General features: G+C 62.2%; 1 protein-coding gene across 1 annotated transcript in view; it reads left to right on the plus strand.

The window, feature by feature from the left end:
* Positions 1–11,555, plus strand: part of EPHA8 (EPH receptor A8) — a 33,653-nt gene extending 22,098 nt beyond the window's left edge. Inside the window, exons 6-17 of the mRNA XM_055332135.1 lie at positions 4,076–4,200; positions 4,277–4,439; positions 5,675–5,768; positions 6,925–6,992; positions 7,792–7,956; positions 8,127–8,312; positions 8,611–8,672; positions 9,230–9,439; positions 10,260–10,409; positions 10,499–10,689; positions 11,098–11,271; positions 11,441–11,555. Coding sequence (XP_055188110.1) covers positions 4,076–4,200; positions 4,277–4,439; positions 5,675–5,768; positions 6,925–6,992; positions 7,792–7,956; positions 8,127–8,312; positions 8,611–8,672; positions 9,230–9,439; positions 10,260–10,409; positions 10,499–10,689; positions 11,098–11,271; positions 11,441–11,555 — 1,703 coding nt within the window. The remainder of the gene's footprint in view (positions 1–4,075; positions 4,201–4,276; positions 4,440–5,674; positions 5,769–6,924; positions 6,993–7,791; positions 7,957–8,126; positions 8,313–8,610; positions 8,673–9,229; positions 9,440–10,259; positions 10,410–10,498; positions 10,690–11,097; positions 11,272–11,440) is intronic.
* The last annotated feature ends 1,595 nt before the right edge of the window (positions 11,556–13,150 follow it).

Raw genomic sequence — 13,150 nt, forward strand, 5'->3', positions numbered from 1 at the left:
GAGACAGGCCAGCGTGGCATTCGGAGGCTCCAGAACTTTCTCTCTGCCTCCATTCCTTCCCTGGTGCAGTGGGAATAACAGTACTTGCCTCGGGTACTATTGTGAGGCTTAAGTGAGAGAAATGAAAATGCTTAGCCCAGCACCTGGCCCAAGGTACATGCTCAATAAATGTCATTAAGAAACAAAATCACTCTGATTATCATTTTCCAGAACACCTGCCACTGCTGCCCCTGGGATGGATTTGGTTGCACTGGTTTGAACAACAGCATTTATCTCTGTGTTCCTAGCCAGTTGGTGGGCTGCATTCAGCCCCTGGAGCCCCTCCCTTTCCAAATTCTGGTGGGCCCCCCCACCCCGTCAAGTGACGGCCGACCCAAGAGCCCACCCACGGCAGCTGCCCCGTCAGCAGCCGCCCCAGCACACGTCTGGGACCGCTGTGGCCCCCACCCCGTCTCTTCCCGACACCACGCAGGCCTGGCCCAACAGAAACTATTCTCACCATGTCGCCGAAGAGGAGACCAAGGCTCTGTGTCACCACGTAGGAAGCAGCAGTCAGAATCCGAACCCCGGTCCATCTCGCGCCCAAGTGAAACAGGCCCCCCCGACTGTGAGCCCAGGGCACCCCCTCCCTGATGCCAGGGCTTCATCTGCTCGAGGGGCTCTCATCGGACCAGCGTTATGAGGCACCCACAGAATGCCCGGCCCTGTCCTCGGGGGCTGGTGACGCGGTGGGCAGGGGGTGGGGGGGGGACCTAGGCTTGCGTGTCCTGTGCGTGGGCCCCTGCCCTTGCCTGCCGGTCTCTAGGGAGACTGGGGTGGGGGGCTGGCCGGCCGGGGTGCAGGGTGGAGTCCAGAACCCAGCAGCATTTCTGACGCCATCGGTTTGCTGCATCATCGGAAGGAAAGCCCTCCCGTGAAGCCGCGCTCCCTTCCAGCCACCACACCGTCTCTCTTCACAGACCTTCCTGGAGAGACGTCTGCGCGGCCCTCCTGGGTCCTCTCTCTGTGAGCCTCCTCGGGCAGCTCTAGTCAGGCCTCTGGCCCCACCTGTCCCCTGAAGCTCAGTGTCACCACCTGGCCACACTCAGCGGGGACTTCTCTCCCTGTTCTTCTCCACCCCACCCACGGAACACTTGTGTCCTGCCCCCATGCCCCCCACCCCCCCATGTCTGTCCACCTGTCTGTCCTGCCCTTCTCTGTCTCCCCCAGGCGTTCTTCTTGAAACAACCCCGGAAGCTAGAGGACCCCGGGCTTGCCCTGGCCCCTCCTCTCCTCCCTGCTCACCCTGGGCCATCTTTTCTGAGTGTCCTTATCAGGGCCTTATCACAGCTTGGGGTTCCACCCTCATGTGCTGACATTTGTCACCTGCTCAGATGTCTCCCCTGAGGACCAGGTGCCCACTCCCGCGCCCACAGCACCCCCCAGCCCCACACCTCCCATGGGCCCCCCATCTCGGGACACAGCACCACTGTTCATGGGGTCCCCTGAGCCCCAAACCCCGGTGTCCCCCTGACCCTCCCTCCCTGTCTCTGTACCACGTCCACCCACCGGGCCTCCCTTCAGGTGACCACCTCCACCTCAGCCTCCTTCCAGCCCATCTCTCTTAGCTCAGGCGCCATCACACAATGCCGTAGGTTGGGGGCTTAAAGCCCCGAAATGTACTGATCACGGTTCTTGAGGCCGGAGGTCCAAGACCAGAGGGCTGGCCAGTGGTCTCTAGTGAGAACCCTCTTCCTGGCGTCTGGATGGCTGCCTCTCGCTCTGTCCTCACAATGCAGAGAGAGAGAGAGAGAGAAAAGTCTCATCTCTTCTAATAAAGACACTAATCCCATCGCGAGGGCCTCTCCTGCATGACCCCATCTGATCGTCTCTCTAAGGCCCTAACTACAAATAGCATCAAGTTGGGGCTTAGGGCCTCTATATATGAATTTGGGGATGGGGACACAGTTCAGTGCACAGCACGTCAGCCTCCCCATCACGTGTTGTCTGGGCAGCAGCAGGAGCCCGCGCCCCCGCCCCACGACGGCTTCTCACAGCACATCCTGAGTGGGCTTTGAGAGGGTGAGGTCCGGTGAGCCCTTTACCAGCTTCAGCCTGAGCTCAGATCCAGTTCAGAGCCTCCCCGGGCCAGGCTGGGGGCACCTATGCCACCCACCCCACCCCCTCTCCGGCTCTCCTGGCTCCCTTCCTTGCAGCCACACCGGCCTCCCGTCCACCGGTCCCTCTTCCAGCACACCAAGCCCTTCCCAGCTTGGCCTTCCATCTCCTGCAGAGTGGCAGCTCCTCTCTGCCTCTCTGTTCGCTGGCTGGTTCCTTCAGTCCTGGGTTCCACTGTCATCCCCGCTTAGGGGAGGCCCACCCTGACCCCCCACCCCTGCCCCAGCTAAAATGACCCGGATCCCCCGGCCCCCTGGGCATACCAGGTGCCCTCCATCACACGAAGCGCCTTCTTTCTGTCCCTCATGGTGCTTTTTTTTTTTCAATTTTTAAAAGATTTTTACGTATTTATACATGAGAGACACTCAGAGAGAGGCAGAGACATAGGCAGAGGGAGAAGCAGGCTCCCCGCAGGGAGCCCGATGTGGGACTTGATCCCCGGACCCCGGGATCATGACCCGAGTCAAAGGCAGACGCTCAACCCCCGCCCCCAGCCACCCAGGTGCCCCCCCTCACGGTGCTTAAACAACCTGTGATTCCCCATCATTTGCCTTCTTACTTTCTCTCAATAGATCATAAGCCCCTTGAGGGCTGCCCAGGTCCTAGTGGACCACAAGGCATGCGGAAGGCATTCCGGAAATCCTGGGGGGCGCCTGAGGCAGACAACAGCCCTGAGCAAATGGGTGAGGCCTGGCCTCACTGACTGCTTGCCCTCCCCCCACCACCCCTTCCGTGCCCCCTCCCCCCTTTCCCCTTAACTCCTTTCCTCTCCGGAGCCCCTCTGGTGCCCTCACCCTGTTTCCTCCCCATCTCTGCCCCCTTCTGTGTCTGCTCCCCTCACACAGCACCCATTGGCTTGGAAGTTCTTTGTTTTTTAAGAGGCGCCCACATATTGCTGGTGCTGGTGTGTGTTCCTCCCCACAAGGTCTTACCTGGTCTGCACCTCCTCCTGGCAGGGTGTTGCCAGCTTCCCTTCCTGGATGGGGGAAACTGTCACCCCGGACACTGGTGGTCCCACCCAGCCACTGATTCCCAGGCTGATGGGGGCTCCTGTACCACACACCCTCCAACTTAACTCTGGACTGACTTCTGAATCTTCATGGCAGAGTCACCCAGCAGTGTTATGGGGCACCTGCCATGTGTGGTCCCCGCCTTCAGGGAGCGCCAGGTGTGCGGGGGACACAGGGTGTCCAGATAGGAGGCAAGAGCTGGGGGCGTGGGGCGGAGAGTCAGCCTGCCTGCGGCCCCCTGTACCTGGCACTTCCCAGCAGACTCACCTGGGGAGGGGGGTTGCTGCACTCCGTCACCCTCACCGAGTGAGGGATGAGCGTGACCTAGTGTGACAGGGGCGGGCTAGGAAGGCTCCGATGGGCGTGGCTCACCACCTTTCCCCGAGTGTCAGAGCTGCTGAGCTGCTGCAGTCGTACCCTCCAAACCCAGGCAGTGAGGACAGGTTCCTTCCCTTCCTCCCCTCTCCTTCCTCCTCCTCAGGCACTCCAGAGAGCCTGTGTGGCCCCAGGCCCTGGGCTGGGGGTGGGACACGTGGAGATAGAGACATCTAGTGGTGGGGCCCTGGGTGGTGGGACCCCAGGGCGAGCAAGAGTTTTCTGCTTGTTGGGCTGGTGGGGCTCCAGCAAGCTTCCGGGGGATGAGAGGAGGAGGAGGCATGAGCTGGGGTAGTCAGGCCTCCTCTGGGTCGAGCCGGCCCCAGCGTCCTAGACCAGAGCCAGGCTGTGCCGACCCCATGGGGTGAATCAGAGCTGCAGCTGACTTACTAGAAGGATTGGAGGGTGCTGGCTTTCCTGGGATGGGGGCAGGACAGTTGGCAAGGTGAGCATGGCCCAAGCCAGGATCCCTGGGACAGAGGCCAGTCATCACCCACCCACCCATCTGACCGAGGCTGGCCTCCCTCCCCTAGCCCCGTCCCAGGTGGTGGTGATCCGCCAGGAGCGGGCAGGGCAGACCAGCGTGTCCCTGCTGTGGCAGGAGCCAGAGCAGCCCAACGGCATCATCCTGGAGTATGAGATCAAGTACTACGAGAAGGTACCAGCAGGGCAGGGGGAACGGGGAGGGGAACCAGGCGGGAGGACCCTCGGCTGACCACCCTTGTCATGGGCAGGACAAGGAGATGCAGAGCTACTCCACCCTCAAGGCTGTCACCACCAGGGCCACCGTCTCAGGCCTCAAGCCGGGCACCCGCTACATGTTCCAGGTCCGCGCCCGCACTTCCGCAGGCTGCGGCCGCTTCAGCCAGGCCATGGAGGTGGAGACCGGGAAACCCCGTGAGTGCCGGGAGCGGGGAGGGCAGGGAGCTGGGCCAGGCCGGGCGCCGGGGCCGTGGCGGTCAGAGGAAGGGAATGTGCCGAGCTGGTGCCTGTGCTGGATTGGCATTTTTACAGGTGAAAAACCAAGGCTCAGAGAAGCCGAGCGGCTTGCCCAAGGTGACCGGGCTAGTGACAGCGCACCCACCACGGGCTTTCACACTGAGTATCAGTGTGACTGGCAGGCGTCATGGTGCCCTTGCCAACACGATCACCTTGTAATCATCCCCGAGACCCTCCAATGAGTTGCCATTATCCACATCCCCATTTCACAGATGGGAAAAGTGAGGATCAGACCCGTAAAGTGAATTGCCCAGGTCACCCAGCAAAGCAGGATTTGAACCTGGTCAGTCTGGGGGACAAATTCTGTGCCCCTTCCCCAGCATAATCCTAACCCCCAGCCTCCAGAACAGAGGTTCTCCCAGTGTGGTCTGGGGCAACAGCACCTGGGAGGTGTTGGAAATGCTGATTCTCAGGCCTCACCCCAGACCTTCTGAATCGGAAACCCTGGGGTGGGGACCCAACAATTCAGGTTTTATCAAGCCCTCAGGGCGATTCTGAGACACATTCAAGCTTGGGGGTGCCCTGCCCCCGTCTCCAGCTGCTCGGGGTCTTCTCTGTGCTCTTTACTGGGGGGCCCCTCCAGGGGGTGGTGTAGGATAGAAAGGTTCAAGGCCAAGTTGATGCCCCTCTTCAACCGATGTGTGTCCAGCGCTCTGAGGCCTGATACCACGTTGAGACTGCCCAGCTCGGAATCCTGCCCGGCCCAGTCTCATTTAGTGTGGGGCCTGGAGCGAGCTCCCGGAGATCTCTGAGCCTCAGTGTTCCTGTCTGAAAACTGAAGACAATCCTGGGGTCTCCCTGGGACTGGGACTGGAACACGCACCTCTCAGCACATTCTCAGCTTTGTTGCTGTTTGAGTAACAGGCGGGACAGGCATATTACGGGTGGGAGACGCAGGCTCAGAGAAGCCTAGAGATTCTCCAGGGCCCTGCAGTCCCTGGAAGTGCTGGCGCCAGGTGGGAAGCCAGGAGGCCTCGGCTCCCGCAGGGTGTTGAAGGGGAGGATTAGGAGAAGGGAGGGTGAGGGTGAGGGCAGAGGAGGAGCCGGCCTGTCACCTGACCCACGGCTGAGTCAGAGGCACCAGATCCCTGGGCCTGAGCAGCCGGTCCCCCCACCCTGCTTTCCTCCCCCAGGGCCCCGCTACGACACCCGGACCATTGTCTGGATCTGCCTGACGCTCATCACAGGCCTGGTTGTGCTTCTGCTCCTGCTCATCTGCAAAAAGAGGTGGGTGGTCCTGGTCCCCGGCCACCCGAGCCCCTCCTCTGGGGCACTGTGTCTCCAGCCTGTCCCAAGCCCCACCAGCTGGTGGTCCCCTTGCGCCTGGGGCTGGGTTCACTTCCAAGAATACCTGTTCTTCCCTTCCTCGCGGAACACCTGTGTCCTGCCCCCCCCACCCCCCATGTCTGTCCACCTGTCTGCCCTGCCCTTCTCCGTCTCCACCAGGCGTTCTTCTCAAGATAACCCTGGAAGGCTGGAGGACCCCGGGCTTGCCCTAGACCCTCCTCTCCTCCCTGCTCACCCAGGGCCATCTTTTCTGAGTGTCCTTATCAGGGCTTTATCGCGGCTTGGGGTTCCACCCTCATGGGCTGACATTTGTCACCCGCACAGACGTCTCTCCTGAGGACCAGGTGCCCACTCCCGCACCCACAGCACCCCCAGCCCCGTACCTCTCGGGACATGGTGGGCCCCCCTTCTCGGGACACAGCACCACTGTTCACGGGGTCCCCTGAGCCCCAAACCCCGGTGTCCCCTGACCCTCCCTATCTCTGTACCACATCCACCCACCTGCCAGTCCCACCGGGCCTCCCTTCAGGTGACCACCTCCACCTCATTTAATCTGTGATGTGGAAATTCCGGTCTCACTTTGCAGGTGAGCTAGTTGGGGATCAGAGAGGTTAGGCGTCTTCCGCCAAGTAGATGTCAGAACTGGGACAGGGACCCAGGTCTGTGAAAACTAAAGTGGTCATTCTCTCTCCCAGTCCATCCCAGAGGGAGGTGGAGATAGGACACTGGGCCTGGTGTCGGCTTAGGATCCCAGACAGCAAGGACTGGAAGCATCATCCTATACATGGAGACAGGGGCCCAGGGAAGGGAGGGAGCTTGCCAAGGTCCCACGGTGTCATAGATACCAGAGGCCTCGTCCCCACCCCCTCACCAAGGGTGGTTTCATGTAAAAGGGGGCTTATAATGTGGAGACTGCTGTGTAGGCCAAAGGTGTCACCATCCGGCTGGGGTGAGGGCCTGAGGGCAGAGACTCCCCTCTGCAGGGGCAGGAGCTGTGGTGGCAGGAGCTGTCCCTAAAGGGGAAGGAGCTCGAGGGGCAGAGTCCTGATTTGTCCCGGAACGGGATCAGGGCTGAGGCCAGGGCCGTCTTCCACAGGCACTGTGGCTACAGCAAGGCCTTCCAGGACTCGGACGAGGAGAAGATGCAGTATCAGAACGGGCAGGGTGAGTGCGGGCGCCAGGCACGTGGGGCAGGGAAGAGGAGGTCACGGTGGGAGCCAGCGCGGCTCTGGGGGTGCCCCCGAAAAGATGAGAGCCCCAGAGAGAGACAGCAGGGTCAGAGACCCGGGACCTCAGAGGCCAAGTGCTGTTCACCTTTGTTGGGTGTGCAGACCCCACAAGGATGCTGGAATCCCTCTGCCCGGGGGCATGCACAGATGTGTGCACTCACACACAATCTTGGATATAATTGTGGAGCGGGGGGGTGTCGTATACTCTTGGCTAAGAACCCGTGCTACAGAGAGCTTGTTCAGGACCCTGCAGAGACCCCAGGAGACGAGGCAAAGAGGAGGAAGCCTACCTCCACACCTCACTTTTGTGCCCGTGGTGGACATTAGTATCGATTCTGTACTCATTGAGCTGAGTACAGCCTCCGAATCCTTCTTAACACAGTTTTCTGGAGAACTGCTTTCAGTCAAGGTTGGCGTGTGTGATTGCAACATTTTTACCCCTGAGCAATTTAGAAAGACGCTAAAGACTCTAGAAGTGACCCCAAAAAACAACAGATAGTTCAGAACTCACTGGAGACCCCCAAATCCCCTAGAGACCCCATAGATCCTCCGTAGAGACCCCATTTTCACTCAGTAAGCACTTATCGGGCACCTACTGTTTGCCACCTACAACCTGAGCTTCCGAGGGATGCTCCTTACTGCCCGCCCCCCACCCAGCCCTATCCCAGTCCCTGCAATGCTGCAGGGAGAGTCTCCTGCACCCCACTGATGATCCTTCTCTCCTGGGCCCTCAGCACCCCCACCCGTCTTCCTGCCCCTGCACCACCCCCCGGGGAAGATCCCAGAGCCCCAGTTCTATGCAGAGCCCCACAACTACGAGGAGCCAGGCCGGGCGGGCCGCGGTTTCACTCGGGAGATTGAAGCCTCCAGGATCCACATTGAGAAAATTATCGGCTCTGGTGAGCCTTGGGGGCTGTGAAGGGGGGTGCCGGGGGAGGGGCCCCCAGGGCAGACGGGGAGGGGAATCACTGCGCACAGGGGTGCAGGGGGTGCAGGGGCGTGCTGGGGTCCCGGCGCAGAGAGGAGGGTCCCACAGCCCTCCCCTGCCCGCCCCGCTCGGGCTCCGCAGGGGAGTCCGGGGAAGTCTGCTACGGGCGGCTGCGGGTGCCGGGGCAGCGGGATGTGCCCGTGGCCATCAAGGCCCTCAAAGCCGGCTACACGGAGCGACAGCGGCGGGACTTCCTGAGTGAGGCGTCCATCATGGGGCAGTTTGACCACCCCAATATCATCCGCCTCGAGGGCGTCGTCACCCGCGGTACGTGCCGCGCGAGGGCAGCCTCGCCCTGCGGGAGCCCTCCTGCCCGGGCCAGAAGTCTGGGTCCACCCCTGGGCCACCGTGCTCTGCCCCTGCCCTGCCCCTGCACCCCCCCGGTTCAGGTCCCCCGATGACTTGGTTGGGGAGGGGGCCCAGTGCCCAGGACCCCAGTGGGAACCCTGGGCTCCCCAAAGCCCTCAGTGCCGGCCAGCCCACGGGAGGGGCGTGTTCCTGGGGTCTCCCATTAGCGGCCTGATCCCCCCACCAAGAGCCACCCCCTCTCCCTGCCCCTCCCCAGGCCGCCTGGCAATGATCGTGACCGAGTACATGGAGAACGGCTCTCTGGACGCCTTCCTGAGGGTGCGTGCCCACCCCGCCTTCCACGTGGGCCCGGCAGAGGGAAGCTCATTCTGGGTGTTGGGAGAGAATGTGAGGTCTCCAAACACCCACAGAGTTCGGGCCCAGTGGACCTGGGGAAGGGGAGTGAGGTACAGGGACGGGTCTCAAGGGTCAGCCCATCCGATTGCCTTTCAGCCCCGCAGCACATGAAGGTCCCTCTGCTGCTCGGGCTGCTCTGCCCCGCACACGGGCGGAGAGGGGGGCCTCCCTGGAGACCCAGGGCCCCAGCCAGCCGGGCGGCATGGTGTGTGGGGGGGTGGAAATCACTGGACTCCCAGCTCCTGCCCTTCCGTTTATCTGCTGGGTGTTCGGGCGCAGGGCTTCACCTCTCTGGGCCTCTGTTTCTCCTTCTGCAAAATGGGTGAGGAGTCATCACAGCCCCACCTCCCTCTCAGGGTCGCTATGAGTGTAAATGAGACCGTGAGAAGGACCTGAAACAGGAACATGCTTCATAAGCAGTGAAGATACTTTGCAAGCTGCGCAGAGCCTTTCTGAAGCCGAGCCATGTCCCCCTACAGACTCACGACGGGCAGTTCACCATCATGCAGCTGGTGGGCATGCTCAGAGGCGTGGGGGCCGGCATGCGCTACCTCTCGGACCTGGGCTACGTCCACCGGGACCTGGCCGCCCGCAACGTCCTGGTTGACAGCAACCTGGTGTGCAAGGTGTCCGACTTCGGGCTCTCCCGGGTGCTGGAGGACGACCCTGATGCGGCCTACACCACCACGGTGCGTAGTCCCACCCGCCTCCAGCCCCGGGAGGGGCAGGGCGGCTCAGGAGGTCTCCCCCACGCGGAGCTAAGTGAGGTTGGAAATGTGGGGATTGCCTTCCACCGGTCCTACCTCTCTTCTCTGCATCTCGGCTCCCCCTCTGGGAAGTGGGCGCCCCCTTTCCCACCTTTCCTGTATCACTGGGTGGCCTGGGGAGACACTGGGGCTGTCTCTCACTCTCCCCACTGTCACTCGCTCTCCGGGAGACTTTGGGAGTGTTGGTGTCTCTCTGAATCACAAATCCACTCCACATGTGTCTGTAAGGATTGGCTAAAAAGTGGTGTTTTCAGAACATGCTCCACAGAGAGGCGGGCTCCTCCAGAGGATCCTTGGGGGCTGCCGTCAAGGCAGGAGGCTGAGTGGAGGGGCTCGGGCCCCCCACCCTGCCTCAGTGAGAACCTTCCCTCTGGGGTCTCACCTGCTGAGCATCCGAAGGAACAACATTTCACTTAGAGAAGGGATTTTGTGACACAAGCAAGAACAAGAAGGAAAGGAAGGAAGGGCAGCTGGGACAACGAGCAAGCCGTGCTCCGCGGGCTCGTCACTCGCAGGGGCACAGCCCGTCCCTGGCTCTTAACTGAGCACCTACTATGTTTCAGGCGCACCACGCGCTTCCTTTGCTCAGTCTTCGGAACAGCTGAGGGTGGGTGTCCGCGGGCGGAACAGGTGCTCCAGGAAGGCGGAGGCTGCGTCTCGGCCCCTGGGCTGCCCCGACCCGGTGCTCGGCTCCCTGCCTCGGGCTGCGGAGGAGTGCCCAGCACCCCCGTGTGTCTTGCAGGGAGGCAAGATCCCCATCCGCTGGACCGCCCCCGAGGCCATCGCCTTCCGGACCTTCTCCTCGGCCAGCGACGTGTGGAGTTTCGGTGTGGTCATGTGGGAGGTGCTGGCCTACGGGGAGAGGCCCTACTGGAACATGACGAACCGCGACGTGAGTCGGGGACCCTGGCTGGGCAGAGGCGCGGGGGCCGTGGAGGGAGGGACGGCCTCCAGTCCCGCGCTGTGCTCGCCCCACCCCAGGTCATCAGCTCCGTGGAGGAGGGCTACCGCCTGCCCGCGCCCATGGGCTGCCCCCGCGCCCTGCACCAGCTCATGCTCGACTGCTGGCACAAGGACAGGGCTCAGAGACCTCGCTTTTCCCACATTGTCAGTGTCCTCGATGCCCTCATCCGGAGCCCGGAGAGCCTCAGGGCCACCGCCACAGTCAACAGGTGCCTGGCACCCGCCCCAGCTCTGCCCAAGCCCAGCTGCTCTCCCAGTATTTCCCTGGATAAGGCCCAGACTTAGTGTAAGCCCTGACATCCGGACCACACCTAACCTCGGTCCCAAAACCCTTTTCCTGGCCCCTGTCCTGCCTGAACCCCTGACGCCTGCCCTGCCCCGGCCCCTGACCCCTGCCCTGGCCAGGCCCCTGACTCCTATCCTGCCCGGGCCCCTGACCCCTGTCCTGCCTGGGCTTTCCTCAGCCCTCTCCTCTCTCCTTTCAGACCTGGGGGCTAGCTCCTCAGACCCTTTGCCCATGACTGAGCCTGGATGGGGGCTGAGCATGGCTAGTGCCCGGGTCCCTGAGGAAAGCAGGGGCCCTGGCAGGCTACTTATCAAGGGCCTCTGTGCCTCAGGTGCCCGCCCCCTGCCTTTGCCCAGAGCTGCTTTGACCTCCGAGGGGGCGGGGGTGGCGGTGGGGGCCTCACCGTGGGGGACTGGCTGGACTCCATCCGCATGGGCCGCTACCGGGACCACTTTGCTGCCGGCGGCTACTCCTCCCTGGGCATGGTGCTGCGGATGAATGCTCAGTGAGTGCAGGGTCGGGTGGTGCCCGTGGAGACGGGGCAGGGGAGGAGGGCAGGGGACCAGAGGCAGGGCCCCTGAGGAGGTGGGAAGCTCCAGGGGATGGGTGTGTCCCCGTCTCCATGGTTCCGGGCTTCCCAGGCCAACCTGGTCAGCACCAACCTTCCTTCACAGGGACGTGCGTGCCCTGGGCATCACCCTCATGGGCCACCAGAAGAAGATCCTGGGCAGCATCCAGACCATGAGGGCCCAGCTGACAAGTACCCAGGGGCCCCGCCGGCACCTCTGACCCAAAGCCAGTGGGGCCTGGGTGGCAACTAAACCTGACCCGGGTCACGTCGGCCTTCAGAGGACTTGCAGGGTTGGCTGGGGGTCAGGAGCCCCAAGGTCCCTCCTCTCAGGTGCCAGGGAGGCCAAGAGCTCCGCCGCAGGACCTGGAGTTACCAGGGGTCAGGCTGCCTGGGAAGGGGTGTCTGGTGCCTAGCACTCCTGAGACATCTGCCCCCAGGGCAGACGGGCTGGGGCCTAGTGACACTGAGCCTAAGGGAGACATCACTCACCTGCCTCTGTGTGTGTGTGTATGTGTGTGTATGTTCATATGCTGTAGGGGTGTGTTTTCATGAGGTCCTGGGGGCCCCTGTGAACATTTGTGATCACGTGTGTGTGTCCACCCATCAGGCCCGAGCATGGGTGTGTGCTGATGGCGTGCGTGCTTCTCCATCGCGGTCACGGGCGTGTGTGCGTGACCACGGATGGCACGTCCTGAATGAGGATGCGTGTCACAGGCCTGTGGGCGCAGAACTTGGTGTGACACTGCCCACCAGATACGGGCACAGGCCCCAGCACCCATGGGGACTAAGGAGAGGCTCACGCCCACCTCCCCTCACACCTTGAGGCGGGAGTTAGGGGCCACTTTGGAACCGCACCAGCATCAGGCCCACCCTTGTCTCCGCCCGGGTGAGCCCTCCCCCGGCTCTATCTCAGGTCTGAGCCCTCCCTCTAGCAGGTGGGGGACCGCCTGCAGCCTCCACCTGGCTCCCACCGCTGCTTCAACAGGAAAACAGGGTTCCCGGCCAGCCCCTCTGGCCACCTACTGTGTAGGCATCACTGTAGAGGACACAAGATGCCCTCAGCTGGACTTGGCTGCCGGGTCAGGGGCCAGGGGCCATGACCTTCCCTCTGGGCTCCGATGCCCCCTGTGGCCCATTTGGCTCCTCACTTGGAAGCCCCTCGCCAACCTCTCACTGCCCAGCCCTGGCCTGCACACCCCCTCAATCCTAAGATCAGGGACCGTGAGATCCCAGCTCTTCAGCCCCATGTCCACCCCTCTTGTACCACCTGGGGAGACCAAAGCCTACAGAGGGGGTGTGCCTCGGCCAAGGTCACACAGCAACCAAGCTTCAGAGCCAAGGCCTCCTGCCTCCCAGCCCAGGTCTCCTTCCCCCACACACCACCCCACACCGACAGCTGTGGGTGAAGGGGGCTTCGGAAGCTCCCCCATCCCGAGACAGACCCTCCCCTTTACGGCCCACCAGGGTATGTAAATATCTTTTTTCTACCATGCCAGAATATTTTTTCCTCACTCCTGACAATGCAAAAATGGTCTTCAAAGCACATAAAAAGCACCCAGGGTGAGAAAGCACCATCCCAGGGGAAGCTTGGCAGGCAGGGCTCAAGGAACCCCACTGGGCAGGATGCCTTGTACCCCTGCCGGCCCCAGAGGGAGGGGCGAGCCCAGCTTCCCACCCCCTGCCCAGCCCTCCCCCTAGCCAGCACAGCTGTTCCGCAGAGACACCAGCACTGAGCCCCCCTTCCTCCTGCAATAATTTGGGGAGTCTCAGCCCCGCCTAGGTGCTGCGGCCAGCTCTCTACACCTCTATATAT

The sequence above is a fragment of the Nyctereutes procyonoides genome, unplaced genomic scaffold, assembly GCF_905146905.1.
Source record: "Nyctereutes procyonoides isolate TBG_1078 unplaced genomic scaffold, NYPRO_anot_genome, whole genome shotgun sequence".
Taxonomy (NCBI): domain Eukaryota; kingdom Metazoa; phylum Chordata; class Mammalia; order Carnivora; family Canidae; genus Nyctereutes; species Nyctereutes procyonoides.